The sequence below is a fragment of the Mustelus asterias genome, chromosome 1 (assembly GCF_964213995.1).
Source record: "Mustelus asterias chromosome 1, sMusAst1.hap1.1, whole genome shotgun sequence".
In the NCBI taxonomy this organism is placed as follows: domain Eukaryota; kingdom Metazoa; phylum Chordata; class Chondrichthyes; order Carcharhiniformes; family Triakidae; genus Mustelus; species Mustelus asterias.
The window spans coordinates 13585031-13612747 of NC_135801.1; the positions used below are offsets into that span (position 1 = coordinate 13585031).

Below are 27717 nucleotides of genomic sequence, written 5' to 3' on the forward strand. Positions count from 1 at the left end.
AACCTTCTTTGACCTGCTTCCAACTCATTTACATGCTTCCTTAAGTAGGGTGACCAATACTGTACACAGTACTCCAGATGTGGTCTCAATAGCTCTCTATATAAATGAAGCATAACCTCTCTATTTTTGTATTCAGTTCTCCTTGTAATAAATAACAACATTGTATTAGCTTTCCTAAATACTTGCTGTACCCGCATGCTAGAGGGGGAAAAAATTGTTTTCTTGTTTTCAAGGTTTCTTGTATCAAGAAAAATGCTCTGGAGGACAGACTTCCCTTCTTGGATTTTCCTGGGTCCATTATCTGCAGTTATGAAGCCAATGACTGTTCTTTCCTAGCGGAAGATTTAAGGTAAGATTTACGAAAGTGAGCTATATTGTGTCTCTGACTAAACTGAATACCTCTATATTTCTTGTATGTGATTTGGATAAAGCACATTGATTGGTGCTAAATTGCCGCTTAGTTGTTGTTTCCAAGGTTTGGTTCATGAAGAGTTGCTCATTCTCACACACTGGTGATATCAATCAATCTCTACCCTGCGGAGACTTAGCAATCAAAAATGGAGCCAAAAGAGATGATGCTGGAAAATCTCAGCACGTCTGGCAGCATCTGTGAGGAGAGAAAAGAGCTGACGTTTCGAGTCCAGCTTTGCCAAAGGGTCGGCTGGACTCAAAACGTCAGCTCTTTTCTCTCCTTACCGATGCTGCCAGACCTGCTGAGATTTTCCAGCATTTTCTCTTTTGTTTTCAGATTCCAGCTTCCTGCGGTAATTTGCTTTTATCAATCAAAAGTGGATTGTTTTCTCCCAGAACATTTAAGAAAATCATATGCGCTATCATTATTTGTAATTGTTGTCTGAGGTGACTGGCACTGATGCAGGAATGGGAGCAGGTTTTTTGGGAACCATCTGGTGGAGACCAGAAAAGGACAAATAAAAGATTGGTGGACGGCACGGTGGCACAGAGATTAGCACTGCTGCCTCACGGCGCCAGTGACCCAGGTTCAATTCCGGCCTTGGGTGACTGTCTGTGAGGAGTCTGCACATTCTCCCCACGTGTCTGCGTGGGTTTCCTCTGGATGCTCCGGTTTCCTGCCACAGTCCAAAGATGTACCGGTTAGGTGGATTGGCCATGCTAAATTGCCCCTTAGTGTCCAAAAATGTGCAGGTTAGGTTGTGCAACATGCTATTTCGTTCTCTCTCTCCCTTCACAAACGGACAGCTCTTTCATCTATAGGAGAAGACCTGGGTGTTAATAATTCACATTTCTTGCACTGTTGGAATTGTAATAAAAATTAAATGACATATATGTGAAGGTTAGTTATTTTTCTGAACAGTTTTAATCTTCAAAGAGGTGGTCCTTAGGGATCAGTTTCTCTCTTGCAGAACTGTAGATTTTAATTTTAGATTTTTAATATTTACAGATAATAAATGCCAGCCATTTATTGAATGAAGTATCATTTCTGTTTTGCTTTAGGTATTCTATTGCAAAGGAATCAGCCATTGGGTTTGACATCGAGTGGGCTCCAACATATGTGAAGGGAAAGGTTGGAAAAGTCGCACTTATTCAGCTGTGTGCCTCTGAGAACAAGTGCTACCTGTTTCACATCTCTTCCATGTCAGGTTGGGGCTTGATATGTTTCTATTATTCATTTATTTCCCTTTCTCTCTCACAAAGGCAGGCGAGTGGGTGGTGGTAACCTTTTGGCCTCTCACAGAAGTAACTGTTCTTCCTGTATGCAAAAACAGAAAATGCTGGAAAATCTCAGCAGATCTGACAGCATTTGTGGAGAGAGAGAATAGAGCCAACTTTTTGAGTCTGGATGACCCTTTGTCAGAGCAGCCCTGTTGTTCTGTCTTTGTTTCAGATGATGTGGAGATGCCGGCGTTGGACTGGGGTAAACACAGTAAGAAGTTTAACAACACCAGGTTAAAGTCCAACAGGTTTATTTGGTCGCAAAAGCCACAAAAGCCAAAGGTGTGGCTTTTGCTGCCAAATAAACCTGTTGGACTTTAACCTGGTGTTGTTAAACTTCTTACTTTGTTTCAGATTCCAGCATCCGCAGTATTTTGCTTTTGTTTTGTTAACTGGACGAAGAGTGCGAGCAAATTGTTTAACAGCTGAGTCCAATCCCATCTTCATCTAACATCCACACACTTGAAAATTCTAGCATGGCTTATGAAGGACGTTCATAAATTTCAGTGTAACAAAAGATCTTTAAGCCCATCAAACCTAACCCATCTATTCTTATACAGTCCTCACCATTGATACACTCCAATGTGACTATTCCAGTGCTGCCTGGCTAACCTCTGTCCAAGGGATGCAATTCGGAAGGTTAAAACTGCTGTATAAATGTAAGTTGTTTGATTAGCAGCCAGATTGTGCCAATCTTGATCCATGTCCAGATACAACATTCTCCCTCTTCTAATTGTTAGAGACAGTAAATGTTGCAGCAGCGAATTCGATGGTAATAAATGATCAGAAACACCAAGGCTGAAGTTAGCCTAGACCCTAACTTTTACATTTGATTTTGACATTAGGGTGAGCATAAGTTGGTTCACTCCAGGTATGATGCCAGTGACCGACTAGGAAACTTTTATCAAAACAACCTTTATTTAAGAACACAAAATATGAACGGTCAACTTTCATAGAATCATACAATCCATACAATCCCTACAGTGCAGAAGGAGGCCATTCGGCCCTTCGAGTCTGCACCAACCACAATCCCACCCAGGCCCTCTTCCCATAACCCCATGCATTTACCCTAGCTAGACCCCCTGACACTACGGGGCAATTTTAGCATGGCCAATCCACCTAACCTGCATACCTCTGGACTGTGGGAAGAAACTGGAGCACCCGGAGGAAACCCATGCAGACATGGGGAGAATGTGCAAACGCCACGCAGACAGTGACCCAAGCCGGGACTCGAACTCGGGTCCCTGGTGCTGTGAGGCAGCAGTGCTAACTAGTGTGCTACCGTGCCGCCCACTCCTCATGTGAGTGACTCAGCATTGAGTTGAACCACCTTAGACTGTAACCTCTGCTTCCTCTTTGTTTCACTTTTCTCTGCAGGGGCTTGATTTTACTCTTGCTTTTGGAAAGCAGCCATTTACCATTCTACCTCCAGATGAATCCTATGTTTGTTGTCCCATTACTGTTCCCTTTGGCCCCGCACCACCAACTTACCTATGATAGGAAAATTGGTGGGGTGATAAATAGTGAGGAGGATAGCCTTAGATTACAGGAGGATATCGATGGGCTGATCAGTGGCAAATGGAATTCAATCCAGCTAAGTATGAGGTGACGCTCTTTGGCAGGACAAACAAGGCAAGGGAATACATGATGATCAGCAGGACCCTGGGCCACCGAGGATCGGAGGAGCTTGATGTGAATGTCCACCGGTCCCTTAAAGTAACAGGACAGGTGTATAAGGTGGTTAAGAAGGTATATGTTAATTTTGCCTTTATTAACTGAGGCATAGAGTTTAAGAGCAGGGAGGTTGTGCTGAACTGTATAAAACATTGGTTAGGCCACAGCTAGATTATTATGTGCAGATCTGGAATCCACGTTACAGGAGGTATGTGATAGCACTGGAAAGGGTGCAGAGGAGATTTACCAGGGATGTTGCCTGGGCTGGAGAGTTTTAGCTATGAAGTGAGATTGGATAGACTGGGGTTGTTTTCCTTGGAGCAGAGGAGACTGAGGGGGGACATGATTGAGATGTATAAAACTATGAGGAGCATAGTTAGAGTAGATAGAGAGAAACTTTTCCCCTTGGTGCTGGGATCAATGTCTACCGGATATAGATTTAACGTAAGGGGATGTGTGGAAAAACATTTTCACCCAAAGGAAGTCTGGAACTCACTGCCTGAAAGGGTGGTGGAGGCAAAGATCGTCGTAACATGCAAGAAGTATTTAGATGTAAACTTGCGATGCCAGGGCATAAAGGCTATGTGCTGGGCCAAAGGGTCAAGTGCTGGGAAATGGGATTAGAATTGTCAGGTGGTTTGCCTTTGACTGGTGCAGACGCGATGGGCTGAATGGCCTTTTTCAGTGCTGTATACCTCTATGACTCTCTGACTTTACAAAACATTATATTTCTCACTATTCCCAGTTTCGATGAGAGATCATTGACATGAAACATTAACTCTGTGCCTCCAAAGATGCTGCTAGACCTGCTGAGTGTTCCCAGCATAATAAAAAACAAATTCCATCTGTTGTTGTTCTTCCCACATTGAAACATGGTGGCAGGAGAGTGTGTGTCACATGGCCAACTGGGAAAATAACCTGCTGTCAATTCTCACTAATAGATTGGGGGAGGAGAGGGGGCAGGCTCTCATACCTCTCCTCTAACAATCAGCACGTGGTATCACGTGGACCAAATGGCGCCCTCTGTGCTGTACTGATTTTGTAATTCTGTGATTAGTGTAATTCAAGATGGCGCTGGAGCGTGATGATTTCTTGCGAGCTGTCCCCAGCATACCCTCTAATTCTATCTTTACTCTCATTCTATGCTTTTAAAACTATACCCTACCTCTTATATGATTGTAACACTGCATTCTGCACCCTCTCTTTTCCTTCTCCCCTGTCTACTCTATGAATGGTATGCTTTGTCTGTATGGTGCACAAGAAATACTGTATATCAATACATTAGACAATAATAAATCAAATCAAACCATTTTTTTGGCGATGGGTAAAAGAAACAGATATAAAAGAAAATTACTGCAGATGCTGGAATCTGAAACCAAAAGAGAAAATGCTGGAAAATCTCAGCAGGTCTGGCAGCATCTGTAAGGAGAGAAAAGAGCTGACGTTTCGAGTCCAGATGACCCTTTGTCAAAGCTAAAAGGTATAGAAAGTGGGAGATATTTACACTGCAGGGGGAGGGAATGAAAGATGAGTCATAGCCACAGAAACCAGGGGAAAAGACTGCTACTGGCTGCCAACAGAGAGAATAAAGGGTGTGAATGGCCAAACAGCAGAGAAGCTGTAAACTGTGACAGATGGAGATGTTGGGGGACGGGAGGAATGGAACAGAGGTGGAATGTAGAAAAGGGGAAGCGGGGGGGGGACAAAAAAGTAAGGGAAAGGGGGGTGAAGTAGGGGGAAGGAAAGAGTGGGGGGGGGAAAAAGAAAAATGAAGAAAGACCATAAAGAAATAAAAGGTAGAGAACAGTAAAAAATTAAATAAAATAGAATGAAAACAAAGGGGGCCGAGGTGGGGTAGAGCAAATCCTCTCCAACTTCAGATGATTTGCTCTACCCAATCTCGGCCCCCTTTGTTTTCATTCTATTTTATTTAATTTTTTACTGTTCTCTACCTTTTGTTTATTGTCTTTCTTCATTTTTCTTCCTCCCCCACTCTTTTCCCCTACTTTATCCCCCTTCCCTTTTCTCCCTCCTGCTTCCCCTTTGCTACATTCTACCTTGCCCCCCCCCCCCCCATCGATCATCTCCCCCCCCCCCCCCCCCCCCCTCTCATCGATCACAGCTTACAGTTTCTCTGCGTTTGGCCATTCACACCTTTTATTCTCTCTGTGGACAGCTATTACCAATCTTTTCCCCTGGTTTCTGTGGCTATGACTCATCTTTCATTCCCTCACCCTGCAGTATAAATATCTCCCACTTTCTATGCCTTTTAGCTTTGACAAAGGGTCATCTGGACTCGAAACGTCAGCTCTTTTCTCTCCTTACAGATGCTGCCAGACTTGCTGAGATTTTCCAGCATTTTCTTTTTTAAAAGAAACATATAGCTGATTTTGAGTTTTCATTCTTAGTAATAAACAGGGCACCACTGACAGTAGCAATCATTCTCGCTCATTTTAGCTTGTTGACTCTGATTGCAGAATGGAACTTTTAAAAGGTTTTGTTCCTGAAACCCTTGAAAACCTCTTGTGGGCCCCAAGGGGATCACAGACCCCTGACTGAGCAGCCCGGCTCTAGGCGATATTTGCCATTTACCAGAGGAGTTGAATCTCTATTGACGATGCAAATTTGGGACGGCACGGTGGCACAGTGGTTAGCACTGCTGCCTCACAGTGCCAGGGACTTGGGTTCGATTCCCGGCTTGGGTAACTGTCCGTGCGGAGTCTGCACATTCTCCCCCATGTCTGCGTGGGTTTCCTCCGGGAGCTCCGGTTTCCTCCCACAGTCTGAAAGACGTGCTGGCTAGATGCATTGGCCATGCTAAATTCTCCCTCAGTGTACCCGAACAGGTGCCGGAGTGTGGCGACTAGGGGATTTTCACAGTAACTTCATTCCAGTGTTAATGTAAGCCTACTTGCAGCAATAATAAATAAACTTTAAAAAAAACTTAAATTTGGTTTCAGGATTTCCAAGTGGACTCAAAAGGTTATTGGAAGATGAGGCAGTTAAAAAAGTTGGCGTCGGAATTGAAGGAGACCATTGGAAACTGATGAGAGACTATGACATTAAACTCAAAAGTTTTGTGGAACTAGCTGATGTGGCTAATCGAAAGGTAGATAAAACCTTACTCATTTTGTATTTTACTGTGGATTAAAATGTCAATGATCCGAGATCTGGAAACCTGAAGCCTTCTGAGAACAGAGATAGTTAATTGAATCGATTGTAAGCCAGGCGTTCCTTTTTAAGAAAGATATTTAAGTATTTTTTCAGATTTTACTGTGGAAACCAATGATGTTTAATTAGCAAAAACAGATCCCGATTACCAGATAGGCACTTCACATGTGCATTCACCTGGACCAGTGTTAAGCAGTGTTAGGGCGGCACGGTAGCACAATGGTTAGCACTGCTGCTTCACAGCTCCAGGGTCCCGGGTTCGGTTCCCGGCTCGGGTCACTGTCTGTGTGGAGTTTGCACATTCTCCTCGTGTCTGCGTGGGTTTCCTCCGGGTGCTCCGGTTTCCTCCCACAGTCCAAAGATGTGCGGGTTAGGTGGATTGGCCAGGTTAAAAATTGCCCCTTCGAGTCCTGAGATGCGTAGGTTAGAGGGATTAGTGGGTAAATATGTGGGGGTAGGGCCTGGGTGGGATTGTGGTCTGTGCAGACTCGATGGGCCGAATGGCCTCCTTCTGCACTGTAGGGTTTCTATGATTTCTATTCTATGAAGCACTCCAGCTCTCATCTCACCATAAAGTCCTGATTCTTCTAAATTAACTGTTTCCAAGTTTCACTTTTGCTGACTTAATAAGAACATAAGAACTAGGAGCAGGCGAAGGCCATCTGGCCCCTTGAGCCTGCTCCGCCATTCAATAAGATCATGGCTGATCTTTTCGTGAACTCTGCTCCACTTGCCTACCCGCCCACCATAACCCTTAATTCCTTTACTGTTCAAAAATTTATCTATCCTTGCCATAAAAACATTTAATGAGGTAGCCTCAACTGCTTCACTGGGCAGGGAATTCCACAGATTTGCAACCCTTTGTGTGAAGAAGTTCCTCCTCAACTCAGTCCTAAATCTGCTCCCCCTTATTTCTAGTTTCATTTGCCAGTGGAAACAACTTCCCTGCTTCTATCTTCTCTATTCCCTTCATACCTTATATGTTTCTATAAGGTCTCCCCTCATTCTTCTGAATTCCAATGAGTATAGCCCCAGTCTACTCAGTCTCTCCTCATAAGCCAACCCTCTCAACTCTGGAATTAACCTAGTGAATCTCCTCTGCACCCCCTCCAGTGCCAGTATATCCTTTCTCAAGTAAGGATACTAAAACTGTACACAGTACTCTAGGTGTGGCCTCACCAGCATCTTATACATCTGCAACATAACCTTGCTGTTTTTAAACTCCATCCCTCTAGCAATGAAGGACAAAATTCAATTTGCCTTCTTAATTACCTGTTGCACCTGCAAACCAACTCCTTGTGATTCTTGCACAAGGACACCCAGGTCCCTCTGCACAGCAGCATGCTGCAATATTTTACCATTTAAATAATCCATTTTACTGTTATTCCTACCAAAATGGATGACCTCACATTTACCAACATTGTACTCCATCTGTCAGACCCTCGCCCACTCACTTAGACTATCTATATCCCTTTGCAGACTTTCAGTGTCCTCTGCACACTTTGCTCTGCCACTCATCTTAGTGCCATCTGCGAATTTTGACACACTACACTTGGTCCCCAATTCCAAATCATCTATGCAAATCGAAAACAATTGTGGTCCCAACACTGATCCCTGAGGCACACCACTAGTCACTGATCGCCAATTAGAAAAACACCCATTTTCCCCCACTCTTTGCTTTCTGTTAGTTAACCAATCCTCTAGCCCTACTAATACATTACCCGTAACACCGTGCTCCTTTATCTTGTGCAGCAATGCCTTCTGGAAATCTAGATAAACCACATGCACAGGTTCCCCATTGTCCACTGTGCATGTAATGTTCTCAAAGAATTCTACCAAATTAGTCAAATATGACCTTCCCTTCATGAACCCATGCTGCATCTTACCAATGGGACAATTTATATCCAGATGTCTCGCTATTTCTTCCTTGATGATAGATTCAAGCATTTTCCCTCCTACAGAAGTTAAGCTAACCGGCCTATAGTTACCCGCCTTTTGTCTACCTCCTTTTTTAAACAGTGGCGTCACATTTGCTGTTTTCCGATCTGTGGGAACCACCCCAGAGTCCAGCGAATTTTGGTAAATTACCACTAGTGCATTTGCTATTTCCCCCGCCATCTTTTAGTACCCTGGGATGCATTCCATCAGGGCCAGGAGACTTGTCTGCCTTTAGCCCCATTAGCTTGCCCAACACTACCTCTTTCGTGATGATGATAGTTTCTAGGTCCTCACCTGCCATAGCCTTCCTGTCATCAATTTTTGGCATGTTGTTTGTGTCTTCCACTGTTAATAGCATATCACCGCTTCCTGTGGTGAAGTCAGCTAAAATACTTCCTTTCAGTTGCGCTATCAATGCAAAGATCTAACAGCAAACTTTGAAAAGAAAGATCTTGCAATTATGTTCTAAACTTTCATATCTTCAGGACATTCTGAAGTGCTGCAAAGTCAATGAATTATTTTTGAAGTGCAGTCACTGTTAGATAGGAAGCCAATTTTTGCACATAGCAATGACTCCATAAATTGCAATGAGATAAATCATCGTTTTTTTTGTGTGATGTTGGGATTGAGGAATTTATCATAGAATAGAATCCCTACAGTGCAGAAGGAGGCCATTCAGCCCATTGAGCCTGCACTGACAACAATCCCACCCAGGCCCTATCCCCATAACCCCACGTATTTACCCTGTTGATTCCCCTTACTGTCAAGGGCAGTTTAGCATGGCCAATCCACCTAACCCGTACAGCTTTGGATTGTGGGAGGAAACCGGAGCACCTGGAGGAAACCCAAGCAGACATGGGGAGAACGTGCAGACTCTACACAGACAGTCACCCAAGGCCGGAATCGAATCTCGGTCCCTGGCACTGTGAGGCAGCAGTGAACAAAAGAACAAAGAAATTTACAGCACAGAAACAGGCCCTTCGGCCCTCCAAGCCTCCACCGACTATGCTGCCCGATTGAACTAAAACCCCCTACCCTTCCGGGGACCATATCACTCTATTCCCATCCTATTCATGTATTTGTCCAGATGCCCCTTGAAACTCACTATCGTATCTGCTTCCACTAGCTCCCCCTGCAGCGAGTTCCAGGCACCCACCACCCTCTGTAAAAAAACTTGCCTCGTACATTTCCTTTAAACCTTGCCCCTCGCACCTTAAACCTATGGCCCCTAGTAATTGACTCTTCCACCTGGGAAAAAGCTTCTGACTATCCACTCTGTCCATGCCCCTCATAATCTTGTAGATTTCTATTAGGTCGCCCCTCAACCTCCATCGTTCCAGTGAGAACAAACCAAGTTTCTCCAACCTCTCCTCGTAGCTAATGCCCTCTGTGCCACGTGACATCCTGGTAAATCTTTTCTGTACCCTCTCCAAAGCCTCTACATCCTTCTGGTAGTGTGGCGATCAGAATTGAACATGACATTTCAAGTGAGGCCTAACTAAGGTTCTATAAAGCTGTAACATGACTTGCCAATTTTAAAACTCAGTGCCCCGGCCGATGAAGGCAAGCATGCCGTATGCCTTCTTGACTACCTTCTCCATCTGCATTGCCACTCTCAGTGACCTGTGTACCTGTACACCCAGATCCCTCTGCCTATCAATACTCTTAAAGGTTCTGCCATTTACTGTATATTTCCTATCTTTATTAGACCTTCCAAAATGCATTACCTCATATTTGTCCAGATTAAACTCCATCTGCCATCTCTCAGTCCAAATCTCCAACTGATCGATATCCTGCTGTATCCTCTGACAGCCCTCGTCGCAATCCGCAAATCCGCAAACTTACTAATCAAACCAGTTACATTTTCTTCCAAATCATTTATATATATATTATGAACAGTAAAGGTCCCAGCACTGATCCCTGAGGAACGTCACTTGTCACAACCCTCCATTCAGAAACACACCCTTCCACTGCTATCCTCTGTCTTCTATGACTGAGCCAGTTCTGTATCCACCTTGCCAGCTCACATCTGATCCTATGCGACTTCACCTTCTGCACCGGTCTGCCATGAGGGACCTTGTCAAAGGCTTTACTGAAGTCCATGTAGACAACATCCACTGCCCTACCCTCATCAATCATCTTTGTCACTTCCTCGAAAAACTCGATCAAGTTAGTGAGACATGACCTCCCCTTCACAAAACCATGGACCATAATAAGTCCACTTATTTCCAAGTGGGAGTAAATCCTGTCTCTAAGAATCCTCTCCAATAATTTTCCTACCACTGATGTAAGGCTCACCGGCCTGTAATTATCTGAATTATTCTTGCTACCCTTCTTAAACAAAGGAACATCATTGGCTACTCTACAATCCTCTGGGACCTCCCCTGCATATGGAGATGCCGGCGTTGGACTGGGATCCAGCATCTCCACATCATGGCTACCATCGACACCGCAAACTGCCGGCTCCAAGTGGAGAGGATCTCCAAGAAGATTGCGCATATCGACACAGACATCAAGTTTCTACAACTTCTTTCTGTACCTCCCCTGTAGCCAGTGAGGATACAAAGATTTCTCTCAAGGCCCCAGCAATTTCCTCCCTTGCCTCTCTCAGTATTTTGGGATATATCCCATCAGGCCCTGGGGACTTGTCTATCTTAATGCTTCTCAAGAACCCCAATACCACCTCCTTTTTGATCTCAACATGACTCAAACTATCTACACACCCTTCCCCAGATTCAACATCCATCAAGTCCTTCCCTTTGATGAATACTGACGCAAAGTACTCATTTAGTACCTCGCCCATTTCCTCTCGCTCCATGCATAGATTCTCTCCCCTGTCCTTGAGTGGGCCAACCCTCTCCCTGGCAACCCTCTTGCTCTTTATACATGTATCAGTGCTAACCACTCTGCCACCAGGACTCCAGAAAAACTCTATTGCTCTTACTGTAATTGTGGCTAAGGATCTTTTGTAGGCAGAAGGTTTAACATTTAATTTGAACGATGTCACCTTGGCCAATATAACATCCTCAGTGCTCTGGTGTGTTACACGTCACTTGGAGTCGCAGTTACTGTGGCAACGGCTACTTTTACATGCATATGTCTGGATAGCAATGGGAGAGTCTCCAACTTTCTTTCCATCACACGACTGATTAGGAATCACTCCCACTCTTCTCGCCTGCTATTGGTGTATGCTGGAAGGTTTTGCAGGTTGATAATCAACCTGTTTGGCCATGTTCTTCAAGAGGGACACTGCCCACTGCCACAAAGCCTCCATCCTCACTGAGGTGTTGCCTTAGGTTTCAGCCCTACCTCGAGGACTCAAACATATATAGCAACCTGATTTAGAAGGGAAAGTGTCACACAAGCCGATGTTGACATTTATGTAGCACCTTTTGACAGGGTAGATTCAGGGAAGATATTTCCACTTGTGGGAGGGACTAGAACTAAGGGACACAGTTTAAGAATAAGAGTTCTCCCTTTTAACAGAAATCTTTTCTCCCCGAGGATCATTCGTCTGTGGAATGCTGTTCCCCAGAAAGCAATGGAGGCTGGGTCGTTGAATTTATTCAAGATAGTCGACAGAATTTTGATAAACAAGGCAGCCAGGGGTTATGGGGGACAGGCACGAAAGCACTTGAGGCCACAGTCAAATCAGCTGTGAGTGGCCGAACAGGCTCAAAGGGCCGAATGGTCTTCTCCTTCCAATTCCTGTGTTCCCGTAAAGCAGCTGAGAGGTGATCAGCACTGTTACAATAACCTATCACGTAGAACTCTAGTTATCTTTAGAGGTCTAATGGTATTCTTCCTTCCTAGAAGCCTGTGCAACATTTTTAAAGTTGGCTGCTCAGGTTTCTTTTCCTGAGGCTATAACCTGAGATGGATATTGTGATACAAAGCCCGTTGAAATATTTGTTCCTGTTCTAAAATCTGTTCTCCTGTGGTACGTCGCAGTTGAAATGTGCAGAGCAGTGGAGCCTGAATGGGTTGGTGAAGCATCTCTGTGGAAAACAGCTGTGGAAGGATGCATCTGTCCGCTGCAGTGACTGGGATACATTTCCACTCAGTGATCAGCAGCAGCGATATGCAGCAACTGATGCCTATGTATGTACATGTCAACTTCAGCTCTCAATATCCAGTCCTATAATGCTGTTATTTCAGTTTTTTATCGGTTAATTGCAAAGCTCTTTGACTTCAGTGATCTTTTTAAAATCAGTAAAGTTTGCACGAATAATTAGTTAATTCACATGTCTTTTATGTACTGTTTTATAACATTTTTAATTGGATTTTAATTTCCTTTTTAAAAAAAACTAAAATAACAAAGAGGTAAATGGAGTAAACGAAGCTTAATGGTAATACTTTGCTGCTTAGTGTTACATAGGAACAGAAGTAAGGCACTCAGCTTCTGTTGCCTGTTCTGCTCTTCAATTAAATCATGGCTGATCTGTATCGCAACTCCATCTATTCGCCATGGTTCTGTCTCAATCTCTTATCTGACAAAAACCTATCAATCTCAGTTTCGAAATGTTCAGTTGATTCCCAGCCTCAGCAGCCATTTGGGAGATTTGTAGAACTTTACTTTGCACGCATTTGACTTGCTTCTGAATTCTGGTGCCTCGATGGAAGGCACTGTGTCCAAGATGGGCACTGCCTTCTGGTACGGTGAGATTGGAGTGTGAATTATCAATTGCAACACCTTCATGATGTGGGCTAAAGCAGGTCATTAGCAGAGGCTGGTTTACCCAAGTGCCCTATTTGCAGGGATTGGTGTTGGAGAGTTTTGGAAAAGAAGGTTGGGGGTGGGGGGGGGAGAGAGAGAGAGCGAGGGAAGCAATATATTTTAAAAAAACGCTACATTGTGCCTTAAGTTAAAGGCAATGACCCTGTTGTATTACAGCACCTTTGTTAAGTTGCGGCCACGATTGTCCATGTGTTGAGGTTTTAAGGCTAGTTCTGTTGTGGGCCAGATAGCAAAGCATGAACATCAGCAGAGTGAGGGGAAGAAAATTGAGAACAGAGAGCGGGGAATTGGTCCAGGCTGCCTTTGCATGCCTTCAAACAGCTGGTTTCAGAGCAGCACTGTGGAGAGTTGGTCCCTAATTGAGTAAGTGCCATCTTGGCCACGGTATAGTATATTCATAACACAGTGCTATTGTTTGAATATCAATCGGGAAATTCAGAAGATTTAATTAAAACATTATCTGATTTCATGAAGTATTTTTTGGAGCCTTGTAACAAGCATTATACATGCCAGCGATTAAATGCATTGTGTTTTTAAAAAATATACATTTCTTGTTGCATAATGCTTTTGCATTTGGGCTCATGTACTCTGTCCCAATGGTATGTTTAAGTTTATTTATTAGTGTCACAAGTAGGCTTACATTAACACTGTAAATGAAGTTACTGTGAAAAGTTTTGCTGTTTTGAGGACCCCAAACAGGACATTATCACTTGTCACTAAGGTAAAATAAGACTGAGTTATCAGAGGGGCTGCTGTGGTAGTATTTTATAATTGACGAAGATGGCACTTACTTGTGTTTCTTTTTCTTTCACCAGGCTGGTTTTCTAATATACAAAATGTTAAACAGTCTGGATATTAGCCGAGGAAAACTGTTTCTTAATGAAAATGGTAGGTTGTGTTTGGGTTGGACGAGTTCCCCAAAAGATGCGTAGCCTGGTAACCGAAATCTCCTTAAACTGGTTCAGTTCCATTATAACATTGGGAAGGAATTTCTCGAAATTGGCACAGGTTTTTTTCCCACTGTTTTTTTTGGCTCCCTCGCTAATTATCATTGCTAGCAGCTGCAGTTGCACACTCCAGTGAGGTTTGAAGGACCCAGAGCTCTTTTCTCACCTTATCTTTTGGATGTTTATGTCAGATTGCCATTGTCTTTGTGCAATGCAAACGAACGGAGGAACAAGAAGCAGAAGTCGGCAAATTCAGCCCTTCGAGCCTGCTCCGTCATACAATCAGATCATGGCTGATCTCTCCCTGGTCTCCAATCCACCTCCCCACCTGTTCCCCATATCCCCTCATGCCTTTGTTATTAGAAATATATCTATCTCCTTCTTGAAACCAGTCAACGATTCAGACTCCACCGCGCTATGGGGCAGCAAGTTCCACAAACTCTCCACCCTCTGCAAGTAGTTCGTCCTCAGTGAAAAAGGCTAATGCTTGATAAAAACTCTTAATTTTTTTTATTTGCTTCATTTTTTTTCCTATTTACTTGTTAATGCCAACAACAATAATAAACACCATCTTTCCATCGCTACAATAAGAAGTGTCTTGAGCGCATGTGACAATGTTAGTTTGGTGGGCTGTGTGAACTTGCTGCTCCATTTGAAAGCAGCCTTCTACATAACCAAGCCTGCCCCGCCAGGCTGCCATGTGGTAATTAATTTAAACTGTTTATGAACATGTGTTATCTTAATAGAATTGGGAATATCCTCGGATTGGATCTGTAATTATGTTTGTGTTATAATGCATTTAAAAGACTGGTTCCCACATGCGAAGTGCCACTGTTTCTGTGGCTGACAATAAGTGAGAGAGAGCAGCGAAGGAGATAGATATATTTCTAATCAAAAAGGGATGAGGGGATATGGGGAGCTGGTGGGGAGGTGGATTGGAGACCAGGGGGAGATCGGCCATGATCTGATTGAATGGCGGAGCAGGCTCGAAGGGCTGAATTTGCCAACTTGATTATGATTATCTCTCTCATTAGAAACCATCTGGATTTCATTTCTAGGGTGCTGCACATGTGGGGACACCACTCCCGTAATGGTGCTGTTTATGTGAAGAATTACCTCGGTGCGCATTAAGCTAGCAGTGTTATGGAATGCCAGTGATTGATTATGTTCTATCCCAAATAGGGTACAGACCCTTTAAAAAAACATGGGAAAGCCATGTGGGGACCCGACTACTGTAGTACAGAGCAGTAGGACTTTGGGTTTGTGTTAATACTGCTCACTTAGCGAATTGTGTACAGTTTTGGTTACCCTGTTACAGGAAAGACATTGATAAACTAAAAAGAGTGCAAGGAAGATTTACGAGGATGTTGTCAGGACTAGTGGGCCTGAGTTATAGGGAGAGGTTGGGCCAGGCTAGGACTTTATTCCTTGCAATGTAGGAGAATGAGGGGGTGACCTTGTATAAAATCATGAGGGGCATTGATAGGATGAACGCACATAGTCTTTTTCCCAGGGAAGGAGAATTGAAAACTAGAGGGCATAGGTTTAAGGTGAGAGGGGAAAGATTTAAAAGGGACCTGAGGGGCAGCAACTTCACGCAGAGGGTGGTGTGTATAAGGAATGAGCTGCCAGAGAAAGTGGATGAGGCGGGTACAATAGCAGCATTTAAAAAGCATTTGGATAAGTACATGGATGGGAAAAGATTAGAGGGATATGGACCAATTGCAGGCAATTGGGACTGGCTGGGAGGGCACCATGGTCGGCATGGACCAGTTGGACCAAAGGGCCTGTTTCCGTACTCTATTGCTCTATGACTCTACTCAATTCTCATGGGAGTCATCAAATGGAGTTTTTGCATTTCCCTTGGAAAACGAGACTGTGATCAGCATCACGAAGACTGGTCTTGCGCACCTTTTTACAGTTTGCTTCTGAGTGCCATTTGCAAAGGCCAGGATAGCGTTTAGCGCAGGAGGTAATTGGAAATGAGAAAGGAAAGTCTTAACATACCGTGTAAAAATTAAGCCCACAATGCATGTGCAATAAGATGATTCATCAATTTTTCTTCACCTGCTCCCCACCCACTGGCACTCAGCAGTAAGCGTATTCCTCCAACTGAAGTGAGGTTCCCAGTGGAAAAAACGGTTATTTTTTTAATGAATTAATGATATTTTTAGCGTTGTGGGATTCCCAAATTAACAGCAGTTTTGTTCGGATCATACACTCAGTCCTGTACAGATATTTTAGTGTCTGAAATGGGCACCCACCCACAGTGCCATGTGAAGGATCATAGCAATTAATTTCTGTTCCTTGATTTTATCACTTCCTTCAGCAAGAATAAAGGTATCAGATTAGAATGATCATCGTGTCTTATGGTGACAGACAAAATAAGCTGCCTATATGGGTTTAATATCTGCCATCTGAAAATTTTCTACATTTTGTGTTTTCAGACCAGAAACTGCTCCCTGCCCTTGATTTAAGGTCTAACTTGACCTCTGTTGCCTGTGAGATGCAGAAACTAGCGGAGTTGCTTCCTGATTCCTTCATTAATGGTGCGCAGAGGTTAGTGATGAGCCCCTAATGGGATACAGCATATGTTGATCTGCTAATCATAGTGTTGTTCCCTTTGCATCTAAGCAAAAACAAATGCCTGCTTTAGTCAGCCTTTCATATTGAGCTTCAGCTTCTCTTGTCTTGCCTTTCATCTTTTCAATGATTGTCCTGCAAGTAAACATTTGGTCTTATATTGTGGAGCAGGGATGTTCACTTTGAGTCCTGCAGGCTGTGTCTCTTTACTGCAGCCCTTTCTATGTCTCCCTGACCTGGTTTGTTTTGAACCATGTCATGATTTGTGTTGTGAGTTCCCCCTCCTCCGAGACTGGAATACTGTCTGTGGAACAGAGACTCTGGAGGGTGGACTTGGGCTTGGCACGTGCCCACACACCCACGTTTTCTTTGTGGTGTGGTTCGGAGGGTGTGTCTGAAGGAGATGCACTCCAAACCCCAATCACTGCCTTCATCAGAGTCTGCAAAGTGATGGTGAAGAAAGAAAAACATTATTCCCTCCTCCATGCTTTCAGAGCCCCTTTCCTCCCTCGCCTGCCTCTCAACTCACCCCTCCCCCACATCTGCACACCCACCACCCCCATTTCTCCACCTGCCTCTCTCATGTGGCCCGATGAAAATTTTTCAACATCCCAATTGGCCCTCACTATTTTTCTAACGAACACCACTAATTTCTGGAAGCTCTACCATTTATATGCTGAAGCACGTATCTCTGGGGGGAGGCGATGGCCTAGTGGTATTATCGCTAGACTATTAATCCAAAAACTCAACTAATGTTTTGGGGAGGTTCAAATCCTGCCATGGCAGCTAATGGAATTTGGATTTAATAAAAAATATCTGAAATTAAGAACCTACTGATGACCATGAAACCATTGTCGATTGTCGGAAAAATCCATCTGGCTCGCTCATGTCCTTTAGGGAAGGAAATCTGCCATCTTTACCTAGTCTGGCCTACATGTGACTTCAGAACCACAGCAATGTGGTTGATTCTAAACTATCCTCGGGCAACTAGGGATGGGCAATAAATGCTGGCCAGCCAGCGATGCCCATGTTAGGAATGGGTTAACTGTAACCTTCCACTTTAGATCTAATTTGTATGTTAATTGTTTAATAGTACTCACTGAGATATATAAATGAGTTACAGCTGGCACTGGGTGTTGAGTGTGTGTATGTGGAGTTGTAAAAGAGAATAAAGTGAGTTTGTGAAGAAGCTGGACTTGCATCATTTATTACTGGACTGCAACTGGGAGGTTAAACAGCCCAATGTCCATGAATGAATTTAAAAAAAATGATCCTACTAAAAGTAAGCTTAGTAGATTTCATGTAGTCTTGTTATCTATTTGTAAATAGTAGGAACAAGAGAATAGCTTGAATTTGCATAGTGCTTTTTATCACCACAGGATGTCCCAAAGCACTTTACAGCCAGCGAAGCACTTTTGAAGCATAGTCACTGTATTAATGTAGAGCACACGGTAGCCAATCTGCACACAGCAAGATCCCACAAACAGCAATATGAACGTGGCCAGATAATCTTGTTTTTATGATGCTGGTTGACGGGTAAGTATTGACCAGGACTCTGATGATGACTCCCATGCTCCCCTTCAAAATAGCGCATAGGATCTTGTACATCCACTTGAGGGGGGGCTTGGCTTAATGTCTAATCCGTGGTATGGCAACTAAGTACTGCATTGGAGACTCCGCTTTGATTTTTGTGCTCAAGGCCTGGAGTGGAACTTGAACCCAGAACCTTGTGATTCAGAGTCAGGTGTGCTCCCAACTGAGTTATGGCTCACTCTCATGATAAATGATAAAAATTGCTATCAGGTCCACAGACAGGGGCTTAATGAGTTTGCTTAAAGACGAAGGGGAGCATCAAGCATAACCAACAGGAAGTATTGAAACAAAAACTATTAGATTAATTATCTACAGTGAAAATGCTTTCAGATAGTTCAAATGTTGCTCTCCGGTTGACAAAATGCTTTCAAATTCCATTTATCCCCAATCATTTTTGAAAACGACTGATTAAAATCCTTTAGCTCTCTGAACCTGCTGCTTCTAGCTCCAACAAAGCCAGTGTTTTCTGGCTATTCACAGATGTTTTGTTTCCCACACAAATTCCTCTTCCTCACTGTAGGCTCACACATGAATGGTTTAAAGTTTATTCATTAGTGTCACAAATAGGCTTACATTAACACTGCAATGAAGTTACTGTGAAAATCCCCTAGTCGCCACACTCCGGCGCCTGCTCGGATACACTGAGGGAGAATTTAGCTTGGCCAGTGCACCCTAACCAACATGTCTTCCGGACTGTGGGAGCATCCGGAGGAAACCCACGCAGACGCGGGGAGAACATGCAGACTCTGTACAGACAGTGACTCAAGCTGGGAATTGAACCTGGGTCCCTGGCGCTGAGGCAGCAGCGCTGACCGCTGTGCCACCGTGCTGCTCCGTGCTGGCCACATGGACCAGGCATTTGTGGAGGTCTGTCATCAGAAAGCAGTGGTTTTTAAACAAGTGCATGCATAATTTTGGTGAGACAGAAAACAATTTCAGAGTTAAAATCTCTAAACGTGTTTATTTAATGTTCGACCTCTGGATAATCAACTCCCTCAGAAGATTAGCGAAGCAAGGGACAGTCCATTTGAGTGAACATTATCCACAGTTCAGGGCATTTTTGATATGTCACTATGTTGGTATGGAATTTATGTGGATCACAGACACTTGGTAGCATTTACATTTGACTTTAGCGTGCCATGTACTGATATTTGTCTTCTTTTTAAAATCAGAGCTACGGATATCTTGAGTGTCATTTCTGAAAATGTTTCTGCTCTGAGGAACGTTTTGCTCGAATCCACATCCAGAACTGGTGCAGAGATGGAGAGAGAAGCAAAATCTGAATTACATACAGACAACCGAGCTTCAAATGATCATTCTGAAAATAGTTTTGGAGGTATCCAAAATACAAGAGGGAGATCCCAAGAGCAAGTCGAGCAAGGAAGTAATTTGACTGACACATCATTCGATCCACATAACAGTGGAGTATCTTATGTGCCTAAATCAGAATGCCAGGAGATTGACAAAAGTGAGGGTGATGTTTGTGCAGGACACAATCAGAAGCACGGGGATTACCTGATGTCTTTACCCATTACTGAATATGATCTTCAGATGTTAGAGCACCAGGCGGAAGCACAAGATGCAGTGGAAAATGCTACTCCCTCTCTGCCAACCAAGGTAAAATATCATGCAGCAATAACATCTTTGAACATTAATTGCACAGCCTTTAGTCCAATAAAATTCTCTTGATTTAGAATGAAGCAAAATAGAAAAAGCCTGCTCACACTGGGAGTACATCACATTGAGCTGGTAATTTGGGAACAGTGTGGAAATAAGGACCTCTGAAGATGGACATTTGGTGAAAGTGCGATACACTGTGCACATGGGATACAAATTGTGCCTTTATGGATCTGAAATTCATGCTTAAAATTCTCAATTTGTGTAACTAAGTCAAGTTGGCAGTTTTCTGCCAGTTAACTGTAGCAAGGTGACCAGCCAAGTATTAATTAGATATTATGTAGTTGAGAGGGCTGTCTGACCTGCTGGAATGCGTTTGTGCCTGAAAGAGAGATAATTATAAGAGTTCTCATTGAACACACCGCCAGGTAAGTTGGTAGCGGGATTCCTGCAAGATCTGGGAGCATCTGAGCTTGACTTGAGCAAGAACATCTGTGGGAAGAACCACCAGCTCGCTTTGCTCAAGCTCAGGACTTGAGATGGAGACAATTAGATACATCAGGGGAGGAGGACATTTTGTGGAGTGAAAGCTTGAGAGGGTAGCCACCTCCGTTGCAGATTGGGAACAGGCAGTGGAGGAGGAAGGATTGATGGCTGACCCGAGGGGCAAGAAGGGAAAGGTTAGAAAGCGTGAACCCAGAGAAACTTGCACGCTGAAACAGATTTGAAGCTCTAGCTTTCTATAGCGAAAGTGAGAATTCTGGATAGGTCTGTCACATCAATATTAGTGGCACCGACCAATGGTTCGACAGATGGAAGAGGTTAGCCAAACAGCGAGAAATACTGTGATAATGATTCGACTTGGCCTTTTGCCCGCAAATGTTCTGCAGTGCACAGTATGTCTACATAGAATCCTTGTTAGGCCACACTTGGAGTACTGTGCAGGTTTGGTCTCCATATTATAAAGATATAGAGGTACTGGAGAAGGTGCAAAAAAGATTGACAAGAATAGACAGGGTGCTAAAGAAGGCGTTTAGCATACTGGCCTTCACCAGTCAGGGCATTGAGTATAGGAGTTGGGACATTATGTTACAGTTGTATAAGTTGTTGGTGAGGCCATACTTGGAGTATTGTGTACAGTTTTGGTCACCCTGTTATAGGAAAGATATTGATAAACTGGAAAGAGTGCAAAGAAGATTTACGAGGATGTTGTCAGGACTAGTGGGCCTGAGTTATAGGGAGAAGTTGGCCAGGCTAGAACTTTATTCCTTGGAATTTAGGAAAATGAGGGGTGACCTTACTGAGGTGTATAAAATCATGAGGGTCACAGATAGGATGTTCGCACATAGTCTTTTTCCTAGGGAAAGGGAATTGAAAACTTGAGGGCATAGGTTTAAGGTGAGAGGGGAAAGATTTAAAAGGGACCTGAGGGGCAACCTCTTCACGCAGAGGGTGGTGTGTATATGGTATGAGCTGCCAGAGAAAGTGGTTGAGGCAGGTACAATAGCAACATTTAAAAATCATTTGCATTAGTACATGATGGGAAAGGATTAGAGGGTTATGGGCTAAACGCGTGCAATTGGGACTAGCTGGGATGGCACCATGGTTGGCATGGACCAGTTGAGCAGAAGGGCCTGTTTCCATGCTGTATTGTTCTATGACTCTAAGAATGATATCAGAATTGAGGTGATGTAGCTTTCAGAAAAGATTGAACTGCCTGGGGCTTTTTATTCTCTCAAGAAGATTGAGGGTGACATGATGAGGGCTTTGAAATTATGGAAGGGTTTGGTTGGGTAGACATGGAGAAAGTATTTCCACCTCTGGGGAAGACCAGAACTAAGGACCATGAATGCAGAGATAGTCAACAATAGGAATTCAGGTGAAACTTCTTTATCCAGTGAGAGGTTGAAAATGGAGCTTGCCACCACAAGGAAGTGGCTGAGGCAATAGCATAGATGCATTTCAAGGGAAACTGGATAATTGCATAAGGAATAGAAGGATAGGTTGATGGTGTGAGATGATGTAGGGTTGAGGAGACTTATGTGGATGGGCCAGTTGCACTAAGTGGTCTATTTCTGTATGTATATTCTGTCCATGCCTCAGTCAAGAAAGCTGCTTTGTCCTGGGTGCTGCTGAACTTCTTGAGAGTTGTGAGCAGTGAGCATTTCATCCCCTTTCTGACTTGGGCTTTGTGGGCGATGGAAAAGCTTTAAGAACAGGCTAATTATATAATTTTCTCCCGATTTATTTGCTTGTTAATGCCAGCAATAACAATCATCTTTTTGTCACTACAATAAGAAGTACCTGCAGTGCAACCTGGTGGGTTGTGTGATCTGCTGCTCCTTTCCGAAGCGTGTTGATGGTGGGGGGGGGGGATAAAGCATCACTTTATTTTCATTTCATGTTTTGTAATTCTGCAGGCACCTAATGCTGATGAAGAAGCAGATCTCTCTTATGTGATTGAAAGTGACGAGGAACTGGAGAGCGAGATGCTCAAGGTAAGGTCAAAAAGTGGAGGATTGCATCAGATTAGCTTGAAATGTTGAATGAAGGCCTGGCAACTGTAATAGCAAAATATAACTGGCCCAGCCTACACAACTGCAGTCTTTTGATTTGATTTAGGCAAAGATAGCCCAGTAGCTCAGGTCATTGAAACCTCAGTAGCCACCTGTCAGCTAAACTTCCTTGTTCATTTGACCAAGTAAACCGGTTGCACTTTAACCTGGTGTTGTGAGACTTCCTTCTGTGCCCACCCCAGTCCAATGCCGGCATCTCCACATCATTTGACCAAACTCAGTTCCTTATTAGAATTCTCATGGAAGCATTGTGAGGAAGTGATGTATTTTATTAAGGGGAAATAAAAGTGGAAACTTTAATCACACGCAGCCCCCTTCAGGTTCAGGTGATGGAGAAGTCTTGTGTCTGCTCAACAGGCTCCAACTTACCCCATCTAAACCATTCCACTAATGGTCAGTAGCAATGTCATTAACAATACTAGACAGTCTGTGTGCCTGACCATCATCATTTGGGACCTATTGTTACATTTCCATACTGTACTTTGTTACGTTGAAATTTGCTAAAGCCTTGCCGGATCTTAACACTAAAGAAAATTATATGATTGTTCAGTGTCTCAAGATGGCCGCTCACCACTGCCTTTCGAGGGCAATTAGGGATGGGCAATAAATGTTGGCCTGGTCAGCTAAGCCCACGTCCTGTGAATTAATTTTTTAAAAATGCCTCTTCATCTTGAAAGAGGTATTCAATTAAAATCTTCTCATTATCCATGAAAGTCATTCTTTAAAATATCCGGTTTGGCTGTTACTATCAAATAAAGATAATCATCAATAAAGATATTAGCATTTTTTTCTTCTGTTTTGAGAGGTGGTAAAATACGTCATTTAGTTTGCATCCTATGCTTTCTAAGGCCTTAGAATCCCCACTGTCCAGAAGAAGGCCATTCGACCCATCGAGTCTGCACTGACTCTCTGACAGAGCATCTTGCCCAGGCCCTATCCCCATGGCCTCACGTATTTACCCCGCTAATCCCCTTAACCAATGCAACGTGGTACACTAGGGGGCAATTTTGCATGACCAGTCCACCTAACCTGTATATCTTTGGATTGTGGGAGGAAACCGGAGCACCCGGTCGAAATCCACAGGGAGAATGTGCAAACTCCACACAGATAGTGACCCAAGACTGGAATTGAACCCAGGTCCCTGGCACTGTGAGGCAGCAGTGCTAACCACTGTGCCACCGATTTGATGCTGCGACTGTGTCAGGAGTTAGAATAGTCGTTTCCAGTCACCTTTTATCAGTTTTACTTTGTAGTGAAGCCAAACTTTTTAATATGAATTCTTAAAATTTGGATTATATGAGGCTCCATTATTATTCCCCAGTCACTCAAAAGAGCTGACTGTCCAGAGAACACTGGTGTAGCAGAATGCTGACTGTGCTTCTATGTTTCAAGGCTTTATAATTTAGACCAGCAGTATAACTCATGCAATCGCTGTTCACACCAGTATATTAGGGGTGCTGTCAAGTTTAAATGAATCCACAAGGCTGACGCAGCTTTTCTGTGTTGCTCAGTTTTGCAGTATTGATGGTGTCTGTAAAGCTTTTCCATGCCTTATTATTGAACAAACGGAATGGGTGAGCTTATACGATCAAGGGTTTATGACTTGGGTAACCCAGTAATTGGAGATTGCGGTTTAGGATTGCTAGGTATTTTCAGCACACGGTGTTTTCGGTCCGCAATTCGGAGCTAAATTTACAAAGAGCTCATTTGCAGATACCCACTAGATGGCACCCAAGTAGAAGTTATACGCAGGGACAGAACTGCAATGCAGAAGTGATTTTCCCAGGGGTGTTCATGCAGTGTACTGGCAGCCAGGTTTTCCCATGTACTGCGTTTCTGGACACGATGAGGGAGTCCCACCAGAATGTGGAAACTTGAATTAGCCTGCTTCACCCGGCCTCTGCCACAGATGGCCCACTGGAAGGCCATGTCGAGAATTGCTGTTCAAGGCTGGGTGTCAACTGCAATCTCCCTGCAGAGTATACTGTTTCCTCCCACACTTCCCAGCTGAACGCAGGCAAGGAAAACAAATTGTCGTTGAGTCAGAATTTTAATTGTGCTAATCAGCTATACCCAGCTAACTGGGGAAGGGGGTGTGGTGGAAGCTCAGCTCGTAAAAAGAGCCAAGGAACCATCCAGCATAGAAGGATGGCCATAGTGTACTTGCTAGAGCATGGCCAGAATGATACCACCATTCACGCCAGTGGGATTGTCCCATCCCGCTGCAGTGAACGGAGATTTGGCTGCAGCGGGAGTGTGGCGTGAATGGCCGGTAAGATCGCACCCCATATCTTTGCTGGAGGTAGGAGCTGTACGGACCAGGTGACTTGCATCTCTGCAGGGTGGGGATCAATGTCTTCAAGGGGTGGTTTGCTACTGCTGTCAGGGAGAGTTTCAAATAACTTGGCAGGGGTTTGGGAACCAGGATGTAGCATTAGGAAGGACCAATAAGGTGCAGAAAGGATTGGAGAGGCAGGTGTCGCGAGAGTAAGAAATAGTAAGGTATTAGGTAGGTTCAAATGAAGAGGAAACACAGTAAGATCTAATTCAGCTTTACAGTGCATGTAAGTAAATGCACATAGTGTGATAAATAATGTTGGTGAGCTGCAGGTGCAAATACCCCCATGGGAGGAATATGATGCCAAGGCGCTAATGGAGCTCTGACTCAAAAAGAGGCAGGATTGAGTATTAAATATCCCTGAATACAAGCTGTTCAGGAAAGATAAGAAATGAAAGAAAGGGGGAAGGGTGGCACTATTGATTGAGGGGAATATTACAGTGCTGGAGAAAGAGCATGTCCTGGAGTTGTTAAGGACAGAATCTATTTGGTTAGAGCTAAGGACGATAGAGGTGTTGTTACATTGCTGGGTGTGTATTTCGTAGGTCACCAATTATGGGAAAGCTATAGAGGAGCAAAGTTGTAAGGGAATTACAGAGAGGTGCACAAATTATAGAGTAGTGATAATGGAGGTCTTCAATATATCCCAATATAAACTGGGATAGCAATACTGGAAAGGGCAGAGAGGGGGAAGAGTTTCTGAAGTGTTCAAGATAATGTTCTTAACCAATACATTTCCAATCCGATGCAGGAAAGAGGGCCAAGTAGATTAAGGGCGGGATTTTCCGGTCACGTCTGCCCCAATGCTGGAAAATCTTGCCTGAGGTCAACAGACCATTGCATGGTCTGTGTCCCCCGCTACAATTCCGGTGGCGGGCAGGGCGGGAAAATTCCACCCCAAGTGTCAGTAGGGGAGTATTTAGGGAACAGCAATCATAGTATCATAAGGTTAAGATTAGAAATGGGAAAAAAGCAGGCTGCCTTCTAGTGAAAACATGCTAATTCTGATTTTAAAAACAAATGGGTTAAGGGGATATGGGGAACAGGTGGGGAGGTGAATTTGAGACCAGGAAGAGATCAGCCATGATCTGATTGAATGGCGGAGCAGGCTCGAAGGGCTGAATTGCCTATTTCTGCTCCTAATTCCCATATTCCTATGTAATTGCTGGGTCAAAATCATGGAATTCCCTCCCTAATGGCATTGTGGGTCAACCCACAGCACATGGATTGCAGCGATTCAAGAGGCAGCTCACCACCACACCTCAAGGGCAACTAGGGATGGGCAATAAATGCTGGCCAGCCAGCAACGCCAATGTCCCACAAATGAAGTAAAAAAAATTGGAGGAGGGCTAAGCGCAGTGGGTTGAGATTAGACCTGTCCCAGTTAAATTCCAATGAAAATTTGAAGGGCAACACTGTAGCAATACTGGAAAGGGCAGAGAGGGGGAAGAGTTTCTGAAGTGTTCAAGATAATGATCTTAACCAATACATTTCCAATCCGATGCAGGAAAGAGGGCCAAGTAGATTAAGGGCGGGATTTTCCAGTCACGTCTGCCCCAATGCTGGAAAATCTTGCCTGAGGTCAACAGACCATTGCATGGTCTGTGTCCCCCGCTACAATTCCGGTGGCGGGCAGGGCGGGAAAATTCCGCCCCAAGTGTCTTTAAAGAGGAGATGGTTCAGTTGAGATACATTCTCACAAGGGGAAAATGTAGGACCAAAGCCATGGCTCTGTGGAATAAATAGAGTAAGACGAAGTAGGAAAAGGGTGCATTAATAGGTGTTAATTGATGATACCAATGAGGATCAGGCTATCGAAAGTTCAGGGGGAGCAGTGAGAAAAGGAAACATGAGAGGCAAAGAGTGAATATGAGAAGAGACTGGCAACTAACCTAAAAGGGAATCCAAAAGTCTTCCAGAGGCATGTAAATAGTAAAATAAGGGGCTGGGACTGATTAGGGACCAAAAGGGGGATCTGTGCACGGAGGCAAAAGACATGGCGAAGGTACTTAGCATTTGGCTTTGCCAATGAAGAAGATGCTGCCAGAGTTTTAGTAAAGAGGGAGGTAATTAAGCTGCTGATAGGTGAAAATTGATAAAGTATGAGAAAGATTGCCTGTAGTTAAATTTGATAAGACAGCAAGACCAGATGGGTTGCAACTGTGGATGCTAAGGGAAGGGTGCAGATTGTGGAGATACAGGCCATGACTTTCCAGTCTAGAAGCAGTGCCAGAGGACTGGAGAATCGCAACTATTACATCCTTCCTCAAAAAAAAGGGTGGAGGGATAAGCCCAGCAATTACACCCCAGTCATTTTAACTTCAGTGACGGGAAAGCTCTTAAAAACGATAAAACGGGACAAAATTAACAATGAATTAGATAAATGTGGACTAATTGAGCAAAGCCAGATTGTTAAGAGAACATGCTGTTTTAATAACTGATTTTTTTGATGAGGTAAAAGAAGGTTCATGAGGGTAATGTGATTGATATGGTGTAGATAGACTTCTAAAAGGCATTTGATAAAGACTCATAAGAGTCATAATCATAACAACATAAGAACTCGGAGCAGGAGTAGGCAATTTAGCCCTCGTGCCTGTTCCGCCATTTAATACGATCATGGCTGATCTAATTTCAGCCTCAACTTTCCTGCCCATTCACTGTAGCCCTTCAAACCCATTACTAATTAAAAATCTGTCCACCTCTTCCTTAAATTTACTTAAAGTCCCGGCATCCACCACGCTCTGGGGTAGTGAATTCCACAGATTCACCACCTTTTGAGAGAAGTAATTCCTCCTCTTCTCTGTTTTAAATCTGCTATCCCTTATCCTAAAACTATGACCTCTTGTTCAA

General features: G+C 43.8%; 1 protein-coding gene across 6 annotated transcripts in view; it reads left to right on the forward strand.

Annotated features, from left to right (window-relative positions):
- The window catches only part of wrn (WRN RecQ like helicase), a 120909-nt gene that overhangs the window by 12733 nt on the left and 80459 nt on the right, over positions 1–27717 (forward strand). For all 6 annotated transcript variants that reach the window (XM_078209606.1, XM_078209596.1, XM_078209577.1 and 3 more), the window contains exons 3-10: positions 234–349; positions 1474–1619; positions 6327–6475; positions 12427–12576; positions 14029–14101; positions 16608–16719; positions 19509–19953; positions 22374–22451. In XM_078209606.1, coding sequence (XP_078065732.1) covers positions 234–349; positions 1474–1619; positions 6327–6475; positions 12427–12576; positions 14029–14101; positions 16608–16719; positions 19509–19953; positions 22374–22451 — 1269 coding nt within the window. The remainder of the gene's footprint in view (positions 1–233; positions 350–1473; positions 1620–6326; positions 6476–12426; positions 12577–14028; positions 14102–16607; positions 16720–19508; positions 19954–22373; positions 22452–27717) is intronic.